The sequence below is a fragment of the Marmota flaviventris genome, chromosome 15, assembly GCF_047511675.1.
Source record: "Marmota flaviventris isolate mMarFla1 chromosome 15, mMarFla1.hap1, whole genome shotgun sequence".
NCBI classification, from domain to species: Eukaryota; Metazoa; Chordata; class Mammalia; order Rodentia; family Sciuridae; genus Marmota; species Marmota flaviventris.
Window position 1 is genome coordinate 28,930,347 of NC_092512.1, and position 25,369 is coordinate 28,955,715.

Here is a 25,369-nt window from a genome sequence, read left to right on the forward strand (position 1 = left end):
GAAGATAAAAAGTTCCACATCTTGATTTGGCTGTTGGTTACACACACACACACACACACACACACACACACACACACATTTGCCACAGTTTAGTATAACTGCTCACTTCAAATAATATTAATTGGTGCATCTTGTCATATGTAAATTATTCCTTAAAAATGTTGATTTTAAGAAACTATATTGACAAAAGCAACCATAAAAATAACACAGGAGGATGACCTTTCGTAACAGCTGAGCTCTCCTGCTAAGAGTTTTCAGTTTATTATGCGATTTGATCTTGATGTCAACTACATGAGATAGGTGACAAAGAATTTCTTTGAATTTCTCAAGGTTACAGAGCCAATAAGCAGTAGAAACAGAATGGGAGGCCAGGCAGTTTGAGCAGAGAGCCCTGGCTCCTAATCTGGGTACTATACAATGCTCGCTCCCCTGTCCATTGATTAGTGTGAGATACAGATGGATGAGAGCAAATTAAGAACAATCCACCAGGCTTACATCATCCTTAATAAACACAAAACCTTAATACTTGTGCATATATTTTGATAGACACTTACACTTCCATAACCTGGAGGGATAGGAAGGGAAAGAATCCTAGAAATTAAATAACTTCAATAAAATTTATAATTAGAAAGTTTAATAAATTCAAATGAGAATTTCAAGGCCCAAAATGTATTCAGCATAATTATACTACATCAAACTAGAATCTAAAGGGATAATGTAAATCTTCTGGTTGAGATCAACAATGAACTTCCCTGCAAATCTAACCCAGGCATTACAATGTACATTTGTAGGACTAAAGAGTCTTTGGAAATATTTTATGATAAATTAGTTATTTAAGAAGTTCCTACTAGAGTGTGTATTTTTATGTTATAAGCTTTTCAGTTGATTTGCAAAGATCTGAAACCATGCAAACTTCAAAAATCTTATGTCTGGCCAGATCCTGAATCTCAAAAATTAACTCTGCTTCTTAAGTTAGTGGGAAAATTGCCTCCTGAAATAAAATTTGAATGCAATTTATTTTGAATGACACTGAGGTGATTTGCACTAATTCATTGATAATGACTAGGCATTTCTCAATTAAGGGCAGCCTCAGTGAACCTTATCAGTTTGAAACAGCTGTCATTTGAACTTGGGGAAAATAGCAGAGAGAAGGTTGGCTATTAAAAGAGATACGGAATGGTGCCACAGTGATCCTTAATTAGTTCATTTGGTATTCAGGAATGCTCCTGAAATTTGTAAATGTGAATTTTATAATTTATAGTATGGTTTACCATTTTAAAAATGTTATGTAGTATTGAAAACTAGATTTTTAAGTAGTAAATATCATATTTTTAACAGTTATCTTAAGTTCCTGAGAATATTTTATATAGAAACACAATTTTCTCAATTATGAGGCATTAATATCAAAAGTTAGCCATTGGCTTTAAGAAATCATATAGTAAGATCACAGAATCAATAATCTAATGCAGTATTCTTGCTTATACTATATGTGAAATTTTCTGGCAGTTTTAAGCAAGAAATTTCTGGGCCTGTTAATATGGCATATTGATTTATTTATACTTAGCAACCATATTCAGGCTTAATCACTCAAAATCTATTTTTGGATAATTATTTCTCTTATAGAGACATATGATGGATTTGGCAAGGAATATGTGTCATACAAACTTAGAACTAAGAAGTCTTTTTTTTTTTTTTCACCTAAGCAAGAGTGAGACTAAGATCCTAAAAGAACTATATATAGTTCTAGAAATCAAGCAAAATTTAATAGCTGCTTCTAACATGTTTTTCTAATATTTTGGGGGGAAATTACATTGCCCAGCCTTAACAAGTTATATGTAAGTAGTTCTGTCCTCACAGAGAATAGTTGTTAAATCATGGGGTTCTAGGTCATTTGTCTCATTATAAGTTACAAAGGTGTATATTTGCACCATTTCTGTATCTTCCACTCTGATTTGCTCTTGAATTATACTATTTATCATGGGTTTAGTCAAGTCTATATTAGCTTATAAAACGGCATCACTTTGTATTAAATGTTTTGTTCCTAGTTGTCTAGCACTAGATGGTCTCTAAATATAAGGATAGTGGATTTTAGTCCAACTGGAATTGTAGTTCCATGCAGGGATGGACTGATTATGACTTCCTCTTGTAATCTGTGAACACTGAGCAGGAATAAAACCTACTTTGATTGTAGTATTGTCATTCTTTTCAAACTCCTAATTGCTGAATCTCTCTTCGGAGACAAAAAAGAAATCAACAGATCTAGTTTATATTGACATTAAATGGTAAATGTTGGTCTACTATAGTTATGTTAGTATTGAATGGCAAATAATGCAATTTATTTTAATTTTTATTAACAGTCTTATTTTCTCAATGAAAAACATTGTGACATTTTGGGCAGAACAATTCATTTAGGTTTGGCATGTCATGGTACTGCCCACTAAGGGATTTAACATACCCAGTTACCTTGACAGTCAGTAAATGTCCCTCACACATTTGCAAATGTTTCCAAGAGTGTAATTATCCTGCATGGCGGGGAACCCTGTCAGGATGTGAAGTAGTAGTAAGATGTGGTATTGGTGGCTGAAACCTTTGATCAGTCCTGGAATGACAAGCTCAGGTTCTAGAGTTGGACTTCATGGATCGGCTTACCCAGTATTGCTTCTACTGGCTGAATATCCTTGGGAAAATTATTTAACATTCCTCTCATTTTTCCAGTGAGTAACATGGGCAGACAATAGTTTTCATTTTATAGGTTGTTTGGAGAATTAAGCTAGATAATGTATGTAAAGTGCTTAGCAGCATGCTTACCACTAAAAGTTTATTATTATTATTATTATCTATAATACATTGTTGGCAACATGTGTTAAGATTTTCATATTCTGATACTTCTATGAACATATGAAAGTCATTGAAATCAGGAAGCAAAACATCTGGAAATGAGTTCCAGTTCTTCTAAAAACAATAAATGTATGTTATTAACCATCATGTTAAGATGTGCAATTGAAAAGTCTACCATTTTTTTGCAATAGTATTGCATTGATAGGTCAAAAGAAAACCTTTATGAGAATATTGATCAAGAGATTTTATCTATGCTAATATTAACCAAATCAAAATTTAATTACTTTAGTTATTAAAAGAATTATAATTAAATCAGAAGAGCAGCAAGAAATAAAATCACACTTTTCCATATTACAGTTAAAATGTTTTATCTGTTGTTTAAGTTAATGGTAAATTCCCAACAATTGAAAGGTCATGTGTGAGACACAAATTTTGAGTAAAAAGGAGTCACTGACACTTTAAATATTAATATGGAGGGAAGAAAGTATTTAATTCTTTAATCTATGCATCTATTGCACAAAGTAAATACACATTTTATTTTATTTACCAAGTTCAATCAATTATGAAAACTATTATTTACAAAGTGACCTACCTTCCATAATCACTGTCTAAAATGAAGCTGACATTGTGATGACCTGGAATTAATTAAAATACACAATCAATTAAATTCCAAATCACAGGAAAATGATAACTCTATAATGTAAAGCTAATTTTTAAAAGTGGAAAAAATATAAAAACTGTACTTAAACAATGGTGCATTAGAGCTCAAAGAAATAAAAGCTGAACTGTCTTTAAAAATTCCTATAATTTTAAAAATGTGCATAATAGGTGTCTTGAGATTATAGCTAGAAAAATTGACAAAATATAATTATGAATGAATAATAATAAAAGAACAGATACATAACCATGTGACCCTGACATTTCTTTTATTCATTCAGCAGCTACTTAATTGTTCATATCCTCTGTGAGGAGTTGAGAGATGCAGGGAGCACACAGTGTGTCCATCTCCTTATAGAGGCTACAATTGTCAAGAACAATAACACAACAGAGAACTAAAAATTGTTACAAACCTAACAAGGAAAAGAAAAGCAGGATTTGAAAATATAAAACCAGATCAAAAAGCAGATTTTCTGAAGACATATATTTTATATAAAATTTTCAGGATGGGATGTTTACAAAAGGCTGAAACAGAAGACAGGAAACTCATTCAAGATTTAAAAGATGGATAGGTCTAGGGTACATAGAGCAAGGGGAAAAGAGAAGCATGAAAGTAAGGCACTAGATAAAATAGCAGAATTAGTCATGGGATCCTCTGGGCAAAGAAAGAAGAAAAAAAATAAACCTAAAGAAGTTTACTTTATATGTAAACCTTAAAAAGAAGCAAATTCATAGATGCTCATATGAAAGTGAAAGAAGCAAGGAAGAGAGGAAATAAGAAAAAAAAAAAGATAAAAACAGCAGAGAGGTGCATAGGAAAACCCAAAACAGGGAAGTAGAATCAAACACCTTTGAAGCAAGACGATAGATACTTACCAATGTAAGTTCCAGTTATCTTACAAGTCATAGAACCTATGTCTCCATTCGGATGATCCAGTTTTAGACCATACCTAACAAATTGTATATGGTAATATTAAATTGTATAGAGATGCTATTTGTTTTAAATGTTACTTTTCCCTGAAAATGTCTCATTAATTTCAGAATCTGTATTAGGATGGAAACCATTGGTACAACTAAAATTTCTGCAAGATGAAAATAATCCCCAGACTTCACTAAAGATATTTAAAGAAAATTTCACTTAATAGTGAAATACTTTGTGAGTAGCTTTGATATTGCCATTAGTATTTCTTCTAAAGAATTTTAAATATAATGAAATAAAATACTTATTTGATTATGATATTTCTTAAACCATCTTTCCTCATAATAAAATAAACAGCCCATATCATACTACATTGGAGACAGAGGAGAGTATAAAGTAGCACTTAACTATATAAATGAATGCTAATGTATAATATAAAATAATATGTATAATATAAAATATTATCATTCATACTGTATTTTAAAGCATTTAGATATATAGCATTGCTAACAATTACTACTTAAATTTAGTATGCTTATCTCCTGTTTATAAAAGAAAAAAATTATTTTAGCTACTTACAAATTATCAGATTGTGGTATGAGAAGCTCACAGGGCATTCCTCCAATATAAACTCTGCATAAATATTTTTATTAGAAAATATAAAATTATGTTTAATATATTATTTTAAAATGTTCTCCTCCCATCAAGCTAACTGGTCACCTTATATAATTTTCTCTCAATCAGAAATACCATTGTTTGTATCCATATAAGTACCATTATTAGTATCCATCACTCATTGCTCCAAAAAACATCTAGTGAACATGATTATGTGTCTCTAGGTATTGAATCATATTAGTAAGTGTGGGACTGCCCTGCTCTTGTGGGGCAGATATTTTACTGGGAGACCCTAATAGTCATGATATTCTTCACATATTTGATATGTTAGAAGATATTAAGTACCACAGGAAGCACTTGCCTACCATGTATGAGGCCCTAGGTTTAATTCCCAGTACCACACACACAAAGTACTATAAAAAAAGAAAGCATAGAAACAAATAGACTTATCCACTTAAAGTTCAAGCAATTTCTATTGGAAAAATTCCAATAGAAACATAATCTTCAAATAAATGTCATACTGATAGAACCTGGTGCTACTGGAGGCTTGTAGGTAACTGGTATTATATTTTTTGCAACACCAGCATAAACTACCCAGCTTCTGTGACAACAAATTCCAGACTCAAAATAAATTGACATAGAAACTTAAACTATAAAAAATGACTTCCATTTGAAGAGAATACTGAACTTTTAAATATACTTTTACACACAAGTCCTTTCACTTGGCCATTACACATGGTTTATAAAGCAAGTAAACTGAATTATTGTGCCCATTATAGAGGAGCACGGGTTAAAATTCTTCTAACCTCCTACGTTATTCCAATTCAATAAGAAATTTAGCAGATGACACAGGCTTTCATTACATTTAATCCTTGCAACCATCCCATGATTCAGTAACTATCATCCTTCTATTTAAGAAATGAAGAAATTAAGGCAGAGAGTTTAATTATGACACTAGAGCTCCCAAGGCATTTCCTTGTGCCTGAGTTCCATTAAGAGGAGTCAATAGCGAAGGGCTATGCACTAGGCAGTTCTGTTTTCCAGACCTTGTTCATTAAGCCAAATCTCCAAATTCAGATCAGGGATAAATTATAGAGGACCTATTACAGAGACACACACCTGCAACTAGTGAGAGGTAGAGAAGGAATTCAAACCCAAGCTCCCACATTTGGCAATTCCCACTGGTGGTATGCATATACATATCTATCAGAATTTTTTCCACATGATCTCTTAGATGAAAAGCTCCATAGTGGGCACTCGTCCCTCTATTCATTTGTATCTCCTCTGTAATTTGTTCCCAGTCAGAATTTGGAGATAGCTGAATGGACAAGATCTGGGAAGCAGATCTCCTAGCTTCCTGCCCAGTACACAACTCTGCTATAGACTCCTTCCTAGTGGAATTCAGGCACAATGAAATGCCTTGGGAGTCTTGGTGCCCTAATTAATGTGGTGCAAATGAAATAACTGAGTTTCTAAGAATTTCTCATCTGTCCATTAACAGGCAAGTGAAAAAATTTCCTATGCTTATAAGATCTGAGGATTTCCAGAGTACAAGGGTTAGGTAGGCTTCCCTCTGGCATCCCTGATAATCCTGATGTTGTGATTTTATGAAGTAAGTTTCATTAATTTCCTGGTATAAAACAGAAATAAAATTCAATTACAGTGGGGGAAAAAAAGAATTTCTTCTTGGAAGTCAAACTTTCTTCTCCCTGGCATCATTATGACAAAGCATAACTAAGAAAATCCTATTTAAGAATTATAATGTTAACCATTTATAACAATTATATTGAAGCAAACAAAATCTTTACTTATGCTCAATTGTAAACATAAAACATTCAATGAGTTTCTAGTGGTTATTTTATTATATACAAGGAATCAATATGTACATTTCTGGAACATGATAGCTGCATACAAATGTAATTTAATTGAGAGTTCTACCTCATAGAATGCCAGACAAGTCACCTTGATTTCATTTAGCAAAATCTTTCAAATTGCTTGTCTTACAAATTTATGTAAGCATATGTATATGGGTATATGACCTTTTATATTTGAAAATCCTCTAGTTGTTGCCTAAATTGTTTATTTATCTGTTTTATACATGTATTCAGTAAGCATGAAACACCTTAAAAGCTGTGTCACAAGTCCATGCTTACTTCTGCAAGAAATGAACAGGGCTTTCCTTCTTCTAAGGCAGGACTGAAATATCCCCATATAAACTATAGGAGGATACTCTAGTGACAATGTTAGTTTCCATTCCAAATGTGGACAATTAGATTTTGATGTTAATTAACTAGCCAATGTTGCAATCTTGTCCACAGTTGGTAAATAGAGGAATCAAGAATCAAACCCTAGCTTGTGCATGAATTATTTTTCCTCAGCACTTTTACAATACACCACAGTACAATCAGTACAGTAAAGTGCCAAATAGTGTGCTAGAAGGCTTGGATTCTACTCCTAACCTTGACTAGGTTATGTGATCTCCAGGCCTTAGGTATTTTGAAAAATGTACAATGAGGAAATTAAATAATAGTCTTCCATTAATAGAGTTCTATGACTATAAATCAATTACTATTAACCTTGCTTTCATGTGCTCTCTATTAATAAAACCCATCACAGTAAAAGAAGGAATTATGTCATACCAAAAAAGAAAGGAATATAGACCATTGTTTCATGTCAATGAATCAACCAACAGTCTATTTTTCTTCCTTTAATGTAGCTAAAGAAATACTGGCTAGTCCCTTCACATAATTGTGGGTCTTAATATCACTGGATCCATTATTGTTGGAATATCATATCTCATCTATTAGCTATAAGAACATATTTCCACATCAAAAATTACCTCAAAATTCTAACATTTTTCCCATTTGAGCTTAGTGCAGTATTACTTCCATAGACATCAGTGAAGATTCTGCCTTGGATTGTTATTAGTGTACCTAAAAACAAAACAAAAAACACAAAAAAGTTCTGTGTGGTTCTGTGTAAGAATATCTTTCCATATACATAACTCCAAAACTCTAGATTATTCACAATAAAACAAGCATCTTGACATTTATTTCTAATGTTTTTCAGAGTGTTCAGCATTTGTCAGAAAATTTCAATAAGTAAAGCAAAACATTGAATGAGTACCTACAAGTATTTAAAGAGGTGTATCATTGAAGACAGGTTACATTTTTAAGTGAATATTGTTGGGTCAATAGTATTTATTTGAAAAGATAATGATTCCTACTTTATACTGAAAAATAAAACAAACCTTAGGTGAAATAAAAATTAAATATAAAAAATAAAAATTCCTGAAAACTAGGTGAAAATTTATATAATCAGGATGGCAAAGTCTTCTACAGCATAAAAATGAAGAAACGAATAATAAAGGTTAATATCTGTAGATTTGAAATAAGAATTAAAAGTCATCTGATGGAAAAATAATACATTTTCAGAGCAAATGATAAATTTAAGAAAATTTCCCACATATGACATATAAATATTTAATATATAAATAATCCTTCAAATAAAATTATTAAACTTAATATAAAAATGACTAGCATTAAATTAAGCCAAGGAGATATTTCTTCTTTATTTAAGAAGGAAATGCAAGTGTTCATTCAATAAGACTAAAAAATAAATTTAATGACATAAATCAAATAATTAGAAAAAAATTAAAACTTACAATATTTTTCATATAAATACTTGAAAACAATTAGTACCTACAATTGTCCAGGTGGTAAAAAAAAAGACAATCTCACATATTTCTGTTGGGTTTATAAACTGCTCTAAACATTAGTAGGTGTGTATCAGTATAGTATGCTGACTTTAAAAACTACTTTTTAAAAAATTGATAAGAATTTTACAATCAGAATTTTCAGATATTATAACACTTTATATACTGAAAAAAAATTAAATGACCACAAAACCAAAAGCATTTTAGCTATAATAGAACAAACCTGGAGTTCCAGATAAAGGTGTGAGACTCATTATTGTTGGGGTTCTGAAACTTTTTGCCTGTAAAATAATAATATTAATAAGCAGTCATTTCTATTTCAATTTTAGGCAGTAGAAATACTTCTTAAATTGTTTCTATCTCTACAATATTCAGAATATGATAGTCAAAATATTTTCCTTTCTTATAAAAATAAAATTTAAAACATTTTCTGATTTTACAAAATATTTTCCTAATCCCCTAAAAATTCTCTTTAATTTCAAAATATTGTTAGCTTGAAATTTTACCATTTACCTTGAGAAAGAAGTCAGTTTTACTGGCTGGGATTTTATAAAACATCATATTAAAAATAATTGCTGCATAATGGACTATGTGCTAAGGTACGCAGATAAATATTTTTTAAAACCCTTAAATATAGTACTATGTGTCAATTACTTTTAGATTGCTTTATTAATTTATTTCATATAATTCTCACAATGATGCTATAAGAACCTATTTGAACTCTGAATTACAGAATTAAGCCACTTTACAACTGAGGAATCCTGTGGAAGAAATCTCCCACATCTTCTTGGGGGAATTTTAAGACTCCTGAGTTATGAGAAATAATTCACTAAATAGAACTGAGTCAACTATATGAGTCCTCCATCTGGGGGAACGTGTTAGAAGTCACTGTTGGAGACTGACTTGGTTCCTGGCTGTGACAGAATTAAGAAAACTTCCTTCACAATGAGTGAAGCAGGAATTCCAAGCAAGGGGGAGACAATGTTTGTGGTAAGGAGGGTAAAACTGAGCTGTTCAATGAGGATGGTAGAGAGACCTATTGAGAGGTTATTGCCATAACCAGGGGAACAATGATAAGACCAGTATCAAAACAAAGGTCATGTGTGAAAGAAGAAGAACTTAAGAGCTGAGTCAGAGGATAGGATCATTACAGTTTGGCTTCTGAATGGTTGTGCAACCAAAAGTGAAGGTAGAGAGAAACCAAGGGTAGTAACAAGTTTCTAACTTGAGATGGAGAGAAATAATCAGAGAAAAAATAGGCTGAAGGAGGAATAAGAAGAAGTCCAGTCAACTTATTCTGAATTTAGCTCATTTGGGAGCCATTTAAGTACGATATTCAAGGAACCAAAACCTGGCTCCACATCTAGGTAGAAAAATGGGAGCCAGAAATATATGGGAATCAGAATCATCTCAAGGACAAAGGTCATTATGGTTTTGCTTAGCATTCCATCTCATATTGGACGATTGTGGTATTCAGAATCCACCACTTAACACCTAAATACAATTTTTAAGAATATATGAGATGGTGCTTAGAAGAAAATGTAGTTTTACACACTTCTATTCATGGAAATTAAATCTGAGTGAAGGTTCACTATATTAGAAATTATACAGAGAAGAAAAGTAGTTGTGTTGCTGTTCAAGATGAAGTGGTGAATCCTTTGAAAATAGGAAAAGGGAGAATCAAACTAAAAGCAGAAATAGGAAAAAAGTGTGACCAAAAAAATAATTTGAAAGTATAAATATTTAATTCATTAATAAAATTAATTTAATGGAGGAGGAACAAACCAGAAATAAAAGAGATTCAATTACTATGGAGATTCAATTACTGGCGGATACGGAAAGAAAGAACTTGTCAAATCAGAAAGTAAAAACCTAGTTCTTACAAAAAAGAAAGAAAGAAAACAAGCTCAATTATTTGTAAATAAGAAAAGATCCACATACATTAAAGCTGCATGCCCAGCTATTGATATGACCTTTGCAGGTGTTATTTTCTGCAATAGGAATCCCATCCACACTGACTCTAACAGTGTAAGAATCTTCCGGCATTGCTCTGGAAGGCAAATGAAGAATATATGAGAAATGCAATCATTTTATTTAGCGTATAATATTAATGAAAAATACTGCTCCAGATCACATGTTATTTTTGAAAGTAAAAATGTCTAAAATTCAAATTGACTTATAGCCAAATTCCATGTGAGAAGGGGTCCATCCTGAACCACTCCATGTTGCAAATTATAATATCATATGGCTCAGCAAATGCCTAGTCTGTGTTTATTGGTGCTAATTAAAGAGGACAACAAATAAAATAAAAAACAATAATATTCATTTAAAAGTACTAACATTGCCTTGGTATATATTTCATGCTGTGTTTTTTTTTTTAAATAAAGTATTAATCAACTTTTCCCTTAAGGAAGCTTTTGATGCTGAAAAACAGTTAGCATGGGTAATGTAGATGAAATCCTCTGGAATATATGCTGTTGCTAAGGTCAATACTGAAGATGTTGCAATTTAAAAAAATTAATTTTTTCCTAAGATGCTAATAATGCACATCAATTTGGGCTGAAAGGAAAGAACTTGAAATGTCACTATGCAAAATGATCATCTTTAATCTTAATAACTATGTGAATATTTTGAACAAAATTAATCAAACTGGACAGGAAAGCATAATTTTGGTATTTTGAGGCACATCATTACAATTTAATAGTAGCCATTTATCTCCTAAAAGAGCTCAATAACGATAAGATAATGGCTCTAATAAAATGAAAAAGGATATAGGATATATTTTTATCATGCCCATATGTGGAAAGAACATTATAATTGAATATAATAAATGTATAAAATGGTCTAAACATTATGAAATCAAACATAACTGATAATCAGAAAGATTGCTTGCAATATACAGAGTGACAAAACTCTTCCAATACCAATATGCATAAACTATTTCTGACATCAAAAGAATGATGTTATTAAAGATACTTTGAAACAGACCTAGTATAGCATGTAATTTGAGTTGAATGACTTGAATCTTTTTCTACATCACAAGTAATTGACCGAAAAGAAGAAACTAATTGCACACTGTTTCCCAGCTCAGCGTTATCAACTCCAAAGTCAAATTGGTTTGCTTGAGAGAAACCTGGAAAAGTAAGAACACTCAATTATTAATAACAGAATTCTATTTTTAGAGATCTATAATTACAATAATCTATTGTAATTCAGTATCAAATCATTCAATAAATAATAATGAGTTGTTCTGAAGTTAGTTGTTAACCGACTGCATATTTTTCCTATGATTATATAGGTTATCTTGTTTGGTAGCACAGAAATTGGCTTAAGTTAATTCATTCACAAAAGTGTTATGGCAGAAAACACACGCACATACACACACACACACACACACACACACAGACAGACAGACACACACACACACACACCATCACCACCACCACTACCACCAAATACCGATACTATATGTGGTGGGGAAAACTACTGTTTAAAAACAATGGACTAAAGGACCTAGAAAGAGTTGAGGAATATTATTTTATAATTCCTGTGAAGTAAGTCTTAGGTGAAGACTTGTAAGGAAATAGTTTAGGTAGGAAGGGATAAGGGAAAGTAAATCTCGAAGAAAAAGAAGCTGGGCATTACTGAGGACAACTGTAGCTCCATCTTGCTGGAATTTCTAAGGAAAATAGAGAATGCCCTTCTAATGAAAGAATCAGTGGCAATATCCTCACTGGTTAACGGTTCCCCCTGGGGGATATAACTTTTCCTGCACTTTTGGGCTGCACATAGGTGTATGCGATGTTGGTTCCAATGTCCTAAGTCACATGTGAGTGACTTAGAGAACTTCAGGCAGGAAAGTGGAAGCATAGATTGAGTCAAAGTACTCAGGGAACTATTTACCACAGCTGTGAACTAGAGTTATGAACAAGAGGATGTGAGTCTAAGTATAAAAGGCATCTGGTACAGTCCATGCTTTACACCATACATATCTGCTTATGCCCTACATTTTAAGCACATTCACCAAGTCTGATATCAGTTTCAGTCTGGTAGCTAGCTGAGAGCTCTACTAAAGATTTAACACAAGAGGGTTAGTGCAACAAGCCACAGGCCTCCCTGCCATAACTGGTCCTGAGTCTATAATGAATACTCACCATGGCCCCTCTCTATCACACACTGTAGATTTACCTATCATTAGCACTGCAGATAATGGAGACGACACTAGCCTTCATCTTTGGGAAATCTGAATCCTTAATTGCCTTACCCTTGTTGGATTGTAGTTGCTGCCATTGCTTACTCACAGTTATGCAAGCCAAGAGATGCTCCCACAAATATCTTGAATTCCAGATACACTCCTCCTTTCTGCACTAAGCAAAAACATTACCTCTTCATGATAAGGAGAATTGATTATCTCTAGAATTGTACTAAATGTTCTAGATAAATTCAAACTAATTAGATAGTAATAATAGTTTCAGTTCAGTTCATAGCTCAAATTGTGATCCCTGGTGGAAGCCTTCTCTACCTGGAAACTAACACTACAAATACAGGATAGCCTAAGGTTGCAAGTAGAGATGGCAAAAATTCAATTTCTGGATCAGTGAGAGTGATGGTGAAGGGAAATACTCCTTTGTTTCCAGGTCCATGCATTCTATCTGCTGGGAAACAGGAGCATATATCTTCAGGGTTCAATGCATGTGGAGTACAATGGACAACAGCAGGCTATTTCACAGGATATTATCTTCAACCTGGCATCTTGGCAGGGGTTTAAATTGGCTCTTCTATCATTCTATTAGGCTAGATATTTCCTAGTGACACAGGTTTTGTGGTCATGTGGTCATTATTACAACTTTCTCACTATTAAATGAAAATATTTTGTGGAATTACATGACAATAAGTCTGATTCTACAAGCTCTCAGAAGATGGTGCTGGCAGAAACACTGTGGAGAGAGAAGGAAAAGCCCATATCTGGAGTAGGTGTCAGTTCCAGTGACAAGAAATCTCTACTCTTTTCATTAGAGAAGGGAGTGATGTAATCCACTTGTCACTTAGTAGCAGGGTGGACTTCTTGAGGGTAGTACCTTCTAAGAGCTCAGTGTTGGTCTCTGCTACTGGCAATAGGGTAGGTTATTTGTTCTTGGTGGAAATAAGTCCATAGTGTTGGTCCATGCACAGCCTCCACTCCATGCCACTTTCTATGGCACTGAGATAGCCAAAAAGAGAAGCTCCAGATGAATCATCTAGTTGATCTTTTTATTGCACTCCTCTGTGTGGGATGCTATAGGAGTTAACTTGAGATACGTAGATTGGCATGCTTTTTGCTCAACTACTTGGGTCCCTTTAGCTGTCTCTCTAATTTTCCTTTTTCTGATCTTCCAATTCTGTTTTCAGGACCTGGCCAACTTGTCATCAACCACTGCCTAGGAGTCCATTATAGCCTTACCTTGAATGACTGTTCCCTCCATACAAAGTCACTGATTATGTGTGCTGCTCATAGTTCTCCTTACCAGGGAAGATGACAGTGGAAAGCAAAAGGCTAGAGTGACTTCATAGCATTTATAACTGAAATCAAAGGTGATGCCACGAAACTCTTAAGCAAGACACAGGTATAGATGGTCCTGGAAACTCTTCAGAGGGAGCTTGAAAGTATCTAAGGGAAGTGCATTTTAAATAGAGGAAACAGAATGTGCCAAACCCCGGTGGTGGGACCATATGTGTGGATTCAAATATGAGCAAAGTGTGGTTGGAAAAGGATGAGTGAGAAGTGGTAACAAATTAGACCAGAAATAGAGGCATTTAGGTTATTTTTATGAGTGGGGAACCATTGGGGGTTTTGAAACAGAGGCACAGCCTCATCAGACTAATATTACCCTAGATTCACTGGCTGCTGTTCTGAGAAAAGAGAAGCTGCTTCCTAGTAAGTCATGGAGAAATGGGTGGGATTAATATTTTGGCTGGGATTCAAGAGAAGATTGAAGAACTATAAATAAAAGGAATAAATACTGGTAACACTTTTCAGGAATTTACTGTAAAAGGAAGCAGAGAAATGAGGTGGTAGAGAAGGGAGTGCAGCAAAAAGGTCAATGATTTTGCTTTTACTTTTTTCAGGTGGTTGAAATAACTGTATGTTGGTATGCTGATGGGCATGACCCAACAGAATGGGACAAATGGATGTAAATGTAATGTAAAATAGCAGAAAATTATTTTAATCTCACTACATATGCAAATTCAAAACTACACTTGGAAGTGGACATTAACTACTTTTATGCCACATTAAAATTTTTTTAATATTTATTTTTTAGTTGTAGTTGTCAATACCCTTATTTTTTTATGTGGTGCTGAGGATCAAACCCAGGGCCTCACATGCTCTAGGCAAGGGCTCTACCACTGAGCCGCAATCTTAGCCCACATGAAAAAATTTTTTATTATTGAAACAATATTCACCTTTGAAATAAAACTTATAGATGAGATCAATTGGATAGTATTCTACTAATTAAGCCCTACAATTAAGTATTCTTCTAATACTATGTTAATGACATATCTAGACTAGTTTGCAAAGAGAATTGCATACAACTATGAAATTATCTACAATATAATATTTTATAAAACTAAATTAGTAAACAGTTTTTGCCCAGATTACTTCAAAATCTAAAATTTCTAAAGTCTGAAATTTTAAAATTGTCTATTTAAAAATATTTTTCTAGGACTATTACAGGTACTTAACATTAGAACACCATTATGGTCAACATGGTGACTAATACTATTTTTGAAATTATAAAAAAATTTCTTTTACAGTAAAATATTTGCATTCATGTTATTAATATAAGTTTATTAGCCATTTAAATTTCATATTACAATTACCTACAGACTATCTTATCCCACAGTATAATAAACTTAACCTTAGTAAATAAGAAAAAAAATAGTAAGCCTAGAGATGCAAATTTAAGTCTTTAATTCCTGTTTACAAACTATTTATCATGCTGTAAATGACATAAATGTCCTACTTATAATACTGTAAGATATTTTTAAGATATTATCTTAAAATGCTGGGAGTCTCCAGTATTCAACAAAACAACCATTATCACAATTTGTGCTTTACGTTAAATGGTTTCAGTAATTGAAGTGACAGAGGGAGATTGGAAAACATTTGTGGTGGGACTCCTTTTTAAATTACTGGACATTTTCAGTGTTTTTCAAAGGCTCATTAGATAATATGAATACAATATTGTCTAGCTTAGCACAGGACAAGAAGTAGGAATTTCCTGAGCCAAATGTTCATCAAATACCAAAGCTTCCAAACTCCAGCCTTGGTAAAGCTGCCTGTGAGGTGACAGTGGGCACAATGACAGTGCTGTTTCATGGGAAGGGTCCATGTTTTGGACCTTGACACCCTGGATTAGAATCCTAGCTCTAGCACTTCCTTGCCAGTATGTCCTTGAACAAGCTATAAACTCTCTCAGCTCAGTCTCCTCATCGGAAAAACCACTATAACCTACCCTATTAGAAACACAAAGTGATAACTTACATATCACACTTAACAAGGTGCCTGGCTCAATAAGATATCAGGGAAGAAGAGTTCACTAGATATCTGCTCTTACTAGTCACAAAAAAATCCTGAGATTTAGGTTTAGCAACAACATCTATTTTCAAAATAACACAGAATCAGTAGTTGGGCAATTAGGATTTGAGCCCAGTTTGTAGATGTCAGTGCTTTTACTCCAAACCTTTTTAGCATCTCTCCTATCCTTCCTTTGTATGTGGGAAAAGTAAGAAGAAACTCAACAAATGGTAGGGATTTTAATAAATAGTACTTTATTCCTCAAAGGTTAAACCTTGATCCAGCAACTCATTTGACATAAACTGATTATGAATAAATTTTACATATGAAGGAAAGATATTTGCATTGAATTTGCAGATTTGAAAGTAGAAAGACAGTTTCTACTAAAATGGAACTGTGAAAAAAATACATGAAAACAGCAAAGAAAGCCACTCTTTAACACACTCTTTTGCCAATTTCTGCTTATCTTTGGAGTTCACATTGAGTTTGGAACACACAGAAGGACTGCTGGCAACTAACTAAAGAATGGAAAATTTTACTTGTGGTGTGGTACAGGATATAATATATATATATATATATATATATATATATATATATATATATATATATATATATATATATATTTTTTTTTTTTCTGTTAGGTACATGCCACATCAATGATAGCATAACACAGGTCTGCTCTTTAGCAGCTATAGTCCTGAAATAATAATACTAGCCAAGGATTCTTTTTAGCTTAGGAATAGTATGTCCTATGTATGTATATATGTATCTATCTATCTATCTATCTATACATGTTATAGGAGTAAAATCTATGAAAAATATGAAGTAAATAAGTAAGATCCATAATTCTCTTAATTTTGCTTGAAAACACAAATAGAGGTGTATTCCTAATTTTTAAACTAATCCCAATGAGGTAAAATGAAATACAAAGAAATTACTTCCTAAAAGAATTTTAATTTAAAACTATAATTCTAAACAAATAATCTGGTACAAAGAAGACACCTTTGGAAGCCCTCCAAAGCACAAAGATTACAGGAAGGGTTGGGTGTACCCTGGAAACAGAGAAAAAGTTGAGGCTTCAAAGGGAAATTCCTGACCTGGTGATGTGTTGTTTTTCTTTCTTTTTTTTTTTCTCCTTCTTTTGAAGAAGTACTGGAGACAGGAATTGCCAGGCACACAAACCTGGGTCTCCTGATAGCAGCAATCCAAAAGTAACACCCATGTTGCTATCATGGAAAATATCAGTGTTGTATAAGCAGGCAGTTATTATGTACAATGCATACTGTTTTGGTTTTTCTCTCTCTCCCTCTCTTTCTTTCTTTTTTTTCTCTCTCTTTCAACAGAACTGGGAATGTAGAAATCCACTGAAAAGTTGTAACATTCAAACCAACTGGGAGGAAAGACACAGCTGATTAATGGAAGATAACTTCTACAGAATGAAGCCAGGCCTATAACATGAAAGCAAACAATAGGAAAAATAAAATAGCCCTAATATCTACAGTATATACTATATGTTGGGTATCTTAAATAAATTTTCCTTTTCAATATTCTCAATAGTACTAAAAGGTAGAAATTAATAGCCCAATTTACTGATGAGGATAGCCAAGGCTCAGAGAAGTAGTTTTCTCTGGTCACATAAGATGCAGAGTGACAAACGGAATTGAAAGCCAGACTGGACCAAAGTCCATGCCCTTTCCATAACATAAATTTTATATGATTCAATACTTCAGTTCAACAAAAATGCGGTGCCATACATGGGAAACAAGTAGAAAAAAATGACCAAAAGTAAAATGTTAACTCCCCTCATTCCACTGTTTTTAAAAACAGGAAGATAAATATCAAGGAAGACTATTGAGCATGGCTACAAAGTCACAAAAGCAATATGCTTATAAATACTCCACAACTCTTTCTTCCTCATCTAATCAGTCTTCTTAGAAGATAAAATTATTTCTAAGACATGCCACTGATCAAAACAGTTCTGTTTTGACTTCTTAACTATAAAACCATATACATTTGGCTTCTTAAGCAAACTTTTTTTAAAATATATTGTCTAAAAGGTCAACATTGTGTTTGAAAATAGTCAAGTGGCATTGGAATACTCCAGAGTGTTAGCAGCAGATTTTCTAGTGGGTGCAATTTCAGATAACTCAATTTCCAAATCAATAACTTTCTATAATATTTAATTTTTACAATGATTTTTACAAAAATAAAATATTTTAAAATCATATTGGACCAATATTCAGGTAATCATCCAGAATTTACAAATACATTTGGAAAATGGTTTTGATTGATAAATTATTGCTGCTGTGTGCAATTATAAAAACAGAGTATCTATCCATCAGGACAGCACAGATGAGTTATGTGAAGGTATTAAACTTTTTTTTTCAAGTTCATTCATGTAGTCATAGTAGCTCTGATGTGTTTTGTAAATTTATTACCATTGCTTTGTACATCTTCTATATACATCATGTGCACCCAAAACCCTATATTAAAATCTGTATTTATTTAAAACTGTGTTATTGAGGTACGATTGATAAACAATAAACAAAAAGCTGTATATACTTAATGTACTATATACAACTTGTTCAAGTTGAAGATAAATAAATATACACCTATGAAACCATTTTCAGAAGCAATTCCATAAGCATATTCATCATCTCCAAAAGTTACCTCCTGCCATTTGCATTATTTCTTAATTTTTTTGTTGTAATAAGAACACTTGATATAAGATCTACTTTCTTTCTTTCTTTTTTTTTTTTTTTGTACCAGGGAACCCAGAGGCACTTAACCACTGAACCACATCCCACAATCACTTCCCTCCACCTTTTTTGTTTGTTTGTTTGTTTGAGACAGTTCTCACTGAGTTGCTTAAGGTCTTGCTAAACTGCTGAGGCTGGCTTTGAACTTCTAAGCCTCCTGACTCTGCCTCCAAAGTCACTGGTATTACAGGCATGCACCACCACACCCAGCCTAGCAAAATTTTAAGTATATGTTACACTATTGTTAATAGACACTAGGATGTACAGTAGATTTCTAGGACTTCACTCATTTTGCATAACTGAAAATTCATACCCTTTGACCAATACCTCTGTTCCCCTTTCTCCAGTCCCTGATAACCCTTATGCTACTCTCTAATTCTCTGAAGCAGTAAAAACATTATTTAGACTTAGCCTCTGAGAAAGATATATACCAACACATTTTAATTGACTGCAATGTGCAATTAAATCAGGGAAAGGGAAAAACCAATAAATGTGGGGTGCAGAAGTCTGCTGTTCAAATATAACTTCACTCTTCCATAATTCTCTGCCAAGAGGCTTCAGAAATTGAGACTGACACGAGAAGTGTAAATTCACCATCACACACTTGGTGCTTCATTAAGAATCCTGAGCCTAACTTCCTCAGAAAGTCATCTATCACCTAAAAAACAAAGGTGATAACTAGAGCAATAAGCATAGCCTTCTAAAATGCTTTAAGAATAGAATGATTTATCTTCCCTCTTCCTACCCAAGACTGAGCTGGATCAATGTACTTAAATTCCAGCCATTATTCCTAGATGAGAAAAAGTTTAAGCTGGGAGACAGAAGGAAATAGTTGGGTATTTTGAGTTTCTTTGATTTTAATCTGAATATTTCTCTCTCTGATGACATTTAAATTCCAGTTAAAAACCCAGTAGTCACTAAGCACATCATTTTAGCAATAATTTACAATATAAGGAAAAAATAGTTCAAGACATCTTAAAAGTAATCTTTAACAAATACATTGTTTTCAAATCTTTACTCTAGAAAAGAGTACTTTAACCCAAAATACATTTTCACAATTCAGGAGCATAAACATTTTAGGAATATCATTAAGAGATTGGATTCTCCAAAATATTAGAAATATTTAAAAATGTACCAATATATGGCAAAAACAATTAAATTTCTTGCTTTGTCAACTATCTGACTCAAAAAAAAAAAAAGATCCTTATTTTAAAAACCAAGTAGAAGATTTTGTTCATGTTTTAAAGATGTTTCTTATCTTACAAAACTTCTTAAGTATCTGAATACTACTATCATTTATATTTCAAAGTTCTTTTGGCTGACAGAGCCACATATTTCTATTTAATCCTAGGAGCAGCTTCTCGTTAAATATATTTGCTGATTGCCTTCTATATTTTCATCCTAAGACCAGGCAGGGGGAAAGAGAATCATACATAACTTATGTCCTGATGAAGCATGAGATAGGGGTTAGGTGGCATGAGAAGGGATCCAGAGTTTTGCTTTCTATTGCCTTTTATCTTTCATCAACATTCTATTTCTTTATCAGACTTTCTTTACATTCTATATCAACAGCCCCCAAATGCTTTATTTAATATAAAAAATAAGTTAGCTTGTTATTAGACTCATGAAAAGTAAAGCAAATAATTACAGAGTTGGGCTAAAGATATTCCTTTCAATTCAATTATTAAATCTAGATCTTACTATTAAACAAATAATAACAGTAAGAATTCAGATGATCAGACTAAGAGTTTGAGGGATTTTATTAGCCCATCAAAGAGGGTTAGAATTTTACTGCCTTGGCCAAGTAGAGAAACAATGCTAGCGGGGTTTTTTATTTATTTGTTGGTTGGTTTTGTATAAGGCTTTTCGTTTGTTTAACCATAAATTTTAAATGTAAAATAGTATTTCTTGGCACTTGTGCATGCATACACACAGACACACATGAACAAGGATTGATACCTTCTCCTTTGATAGTCAGCCTTGTTGCTCCATTTATGCTGCCATATTTAGGTAGTACCTCCCTGACTTTGGGGATTACTTCAGAGTCATCTGAAAGATAACGAAAGTGCGAAGAGTTAAAATCATCAGGTTCTTCATTCCCAGCACCACATTTTGTGCCACATATCACAACATCATAAGAGAACCATTGTGAATATGATAGGACTAAAAGTAAATACATATAGGTTTTATTTTTTGGCTCAATGACTTGACAGGGATTGAAGTCATTAACACAGTTAATATTTACCAGCTTTGTGCAAAGTACTATCTTAAGTACTCCAAAGAGCAAGAATAATACAAAATCATTTTCATTCTTCTTACCTATGCTATGATAAAACACTTATTAAACCCTTACTAGGCTTGGTAGCCCACAGAGCAGCAGACAACACTAATTTGGAGAAGTAGATCCTTACCAAAGCACATAAGAAGTGCGATGGTATGTAGGCTGAAAGAATAGTCCAAGTATAAAGAGGAAGATTGTGTTTTAAGAAGAAATTGTTTGCTGTGACAGGATGTCACTTCAGGAAAGATAATTTCTAGGATCTTTCTAGTGCTTTGATGATGCTGAGTTCTTAGTGAGTGCAAAGACCAGTAATTCTCTCAACAAACTAGGTTTGCTTCCTGGGGATACATCATTGCATTTCAGTCCTAATTTTCCAAAAGTTTAGCTTAGACAGTACAAAGTGAAAAATGGGAACAAAGTGTCCTGGGTGACTCAGAAGGAGCATTTCAGAGTATAGCTTGGACTATACTGGTTTCTAGAAAGAAGGAATTTCCCTGCTGCATGTTGGAGGAAAAATATAAATTAATTAACCTAGTCCTATCGTGAAGAAATACAAAGGGAGTTTGAGATAGGGGGAACTGCCTGAGCAAACAGAGGGTGAGGAAGCTGCTTGTTCTTTGGAGAACTGCAAGCAATTCTTAGAAATATCTTGAAGATCACCATGATTGAAGTGCTTAATTTTCTGCTTAAACTATACTGTTCTTGTAATTTAATTATAATTTAAAACAATTTCTCAGAGTAAGTTGAAAGATTTAAGCAGGGAAACAAAGAAAGGCCACAGAGATTAATATTTTGAAATGAATGTATGAAAAAAAGTTAAGGAAATTATGATTGATAGTTCATTCCTGCTTGGAAAATTCATAGTGTGGACTTGACCTATAATTGCAAAAGTTCTCCAACATAAAGGAGATCAGCTGCCAGCCCCCAGACCCAAAGCCTCTGTACTTCTGGTCTCTCTTTGCCAAAAGTTCCAAGGTATTCCTCCTTGCAGTATCTTGGTCACTCCAGGCAACAGACAGACAAGAATAGGGAACCCCAAGGAGGGAGCAGGATCCTATCTCCAGACGGTGCTGTGTCTATCTCAAGTTCATCCTCCTTATCTCCGAACACAACTCCAATTTCTTATCTTATCACTCTCTTCCCAGCCCTCTTCTGGGTATTACTTTGAAGACACCGGGTAGCTGCCCTGGAAGTGACTGACACGTGTTGCCTTCCTTCAATGGGGAAAAGGATCCAAGAAGAGTGAGGGGAGGAATAAGTCAGGTTGTGTCTGTCCACCCCTCTCCTTCTCCCCAGCCCAATTTCAGTTTCTTTACAACTACGTCACTTTGAAGGGAGGTTCCACAATTCGAACAGCAATACTGATAAATTAAATTAAAAGCAATCTTTTAGGCTCTCTCTCTATTTTTCTCTATCCTTTCTGTTACTCTGTCTCTTTCTGTACTTTCTCTGTCAAGCTTGGTTCTCAGGTCTTCAAATTGCCTGGAATCCGCACCCACAACCTGGGTCCAGAGCAGGTGACAGGTGGTCCCCACCTCTCCTGCGATCCCGAGAGCAGGGGTATGGTCTACACGGACCTCTTTTTGTTTGCCTCCCTAACTCCCTGACTGGGTTACCTGTGTGCGGATCCGCGGCACGCAGGAGCAACGCCCAAAGACCCCAGGTTCCCAGGAGCCACAGGTGTCCCATCGCAAAGCCAGTGCTGCAGAGTCTGCGCTCGCCGCTCGCAGCAGCTGCCAACAACTCACGCGCAGGACTAGCCCGGGAAGTGCAGGCGCCCCGCCCCCGGTTTTTGAGCTGTGACTCTGGAACTTGCGCGCGCGCGCGCACACACACACACACACGCACACACACACACACACACACACACACAGAGAGAGAGAGAGAGAGAGAGAGAGAGAGAGAGAGAGAGAGAGAGAGAGAGAACCAACTGGGACAACTGGGATCTGGTATTGATAACCCACGGCTGTCTCTGTAGGTATAAATGCCTCACTCTTTGGCAAGAGGGATTGGGTGTCAAGTTCTCCATGAAGCCGCGGCTTCCCGCTCCTGCCGCGTCTTAACTTTTAAGTTCCAGGCCTGCATAATATTATTTACCCTTCCTTGGTCATTAATCCTCCCCAGGTAGATTAATTGTAAGACTTGCTACTCCTTGACAATCATAATAATTGATAATCTCAATAAGTCCCAAACACTGTAATAGGCACAGCCCACAACAATCTTGTTACGATTGTTATTTTTATTATCCTCACTGATCAAGCAATCGCCTGAGGCAGAGTGATGCTCAGTCATTTTCCTCTTTCTACTCTATCAAAGGAGCGAGAATCTCCACCCACTTCAGCTTTCAGATTTCCCATTTTAAAATGTTTGGTATTTTTACAAGATATTTAAGGAAATGGAATATGGATCAAATGTTCAAGGATATTATGGAATTGTTCATTTTGCTAGATAGGATGATGGTATTATTCTTAAGTAGGAAAATGTTCATAGGTTATGGACTTCCATGCTGAGTTTTTTAGGTTTGGGGTGTCCTAATGACTGGCATTTGCTTCAAGTGGTTTGACCTAAGGAAAAATGTGAGATAAAAATCTGGAAAATGATGAAATAAAACCTGTAACTTTTTAAATAATTTTAGAATTTAGGTGTAGATATGATACGTTCCACTTTCTGTAAATTTGAAACTATTCATAAATAAAAAATATGAATTATTTTTATTTACCTTTCATTTTTCTTTTGTTATTCTCTTTCAAAAATAAGGGATTTTCTTTCATGACATGGTCAATTCCCTGCTTATGCTCTCTTTCAAAACTCTTTTCATCTCAAACGATTGTTTAAACAAATTTCTTCCTATCTCACTTGTAATAAATCCCCTTTCCTCCTGGGAGATGACAGATAAAACAATCCACCCAGTTAAATTTGCACCCCCCCCCAAATAAATACATTTGACTTTAACATAAATAATGAATCTCTTTCTACGTCCCATGCAATGTTTAGAATATACTCATACTAAAAATTATTCAGTTAGTTTTATTTAACATTCAAACTTAGCTTTCTGTATTTTAATTTACTAAATCTGACAACTCTAGATGGAAGAGAGAAAAACAGAAGAATTCTCAAATTAGTAAAACAAATAAAATTAAGTCCTTGTCTTTGAGGACTTTATCTGGTTGGGTTTAAGAAAATAATTTTGTATAATCTTGGTACATTCATTTCATAACTTTTTGCAAACTGACTCCCCAAATCACTCTCTACTGAAAAGTTGGCCTACAAAGCTACCACTGACCTTACTTATCTTGGAACTTTATAGCATATGACATTGCTAAATTTCCTTGAGATTCCATTCTTCTGAAGAGTCTTGGACTTCTTCCTACTTCTCTAATAACTTTTTCTCTTCCATTTTCTTCCTGAAAATTGGGATTTCTTAAAGTCCTATTCACCCTTCCCTCTTCTATGTATATAGACAGGCCAATTAGCAAAAAATCAGGTGGTTGAATACCAATTTGCCAATGACTTATTTGCCATATTTATTAAATTTGGATTGTACTGTTAAGTAGCAATACTCAACAACCTTACTAAGAATAATTTATCAACAAAAATATCCAATTTAGGCTATTGCCTATGAAATATATAATTGTTTATTTTCACTATTACTAACCAAAATAAAATTTAGTGTGGGAATATTTTTAATATGGAATTATTTGAGCTAATTTTGATTTTTTCCTGATGTTTTCAAATTAAAGTTAACCTAAGTTAAATTTTGAGTGATTACACAAAAATTTAGTTTAAATACAATTCAGGTCAAAATTCTGATTTTTTTTTTCAAATGCTTTTAAATTTACAAATTAAGATGGACATGACAAATAGGCTAGTAGATACTAAAAGAGTATTAAAATGCTTTTAGTATCTAAAAAGTTGAAAATGGGGGCCAGGGTTGTGGTTCAGTGGTAGAACACTTGCCTAGCATGTGTGAGGCACTGAGTTTGATCTCTGGCATCACATAAAATTAAATAAATGAATAAAATAAAGGTAT

General features: G+C 33.8%; 1 protein-coding gene across 1 annotated transcript in view; it reads right to left on the reverse strand.

Annotated features, from left to right (window-relative positions):
• The window catches only part of Pkhd1l1 (PKHD1 like 1), a 140,432-nt gene extending 117,397 nt beyond the window's left edge, over nt 1–23,035 (reverse strand). Inside the window, exons 1-9 of the mRNA XM_027948491.2 lie at nt 22,956–23,035; nt 21,018–21,107; nt 11,733–11,877; nt 10,686–10,794; nt 8,968–9,025; nt 7,869–7,962; nt 4,994–5,047; nt 4,372–4,445; nt 3,431–3,473 (exon numbers count right to left, since the gene is read on the reverse strand). Of these exons, the coding sequence (XP_027804292.2) occupies nt 3,431–3,473; nt 4,372–4,445; nt 4,994–5,047; nt 7,869–7,962; nt 8,968–9,025; nt 10,686–10,794; nt 11,733–11,877; nt 21,018–21,107; nt 22,956–23,028 (740 nt within the window). The 5' untranslated portion in view covers nt 23,029–23,035. The remainder of the gene's footprint in view (nt 1–3,430; nt 3,474–4,371; nt 4,446–4,993; nt 5,048–7,868; nt 7,963–8,967; nt 9,026–10,685; nt 10,795–11,732; nt 11,878–21,017; nt 21,108–22,955) is intronic.
• Nucleotides 23,036–25,369: the final 2,334 nt, after the last annotated feature.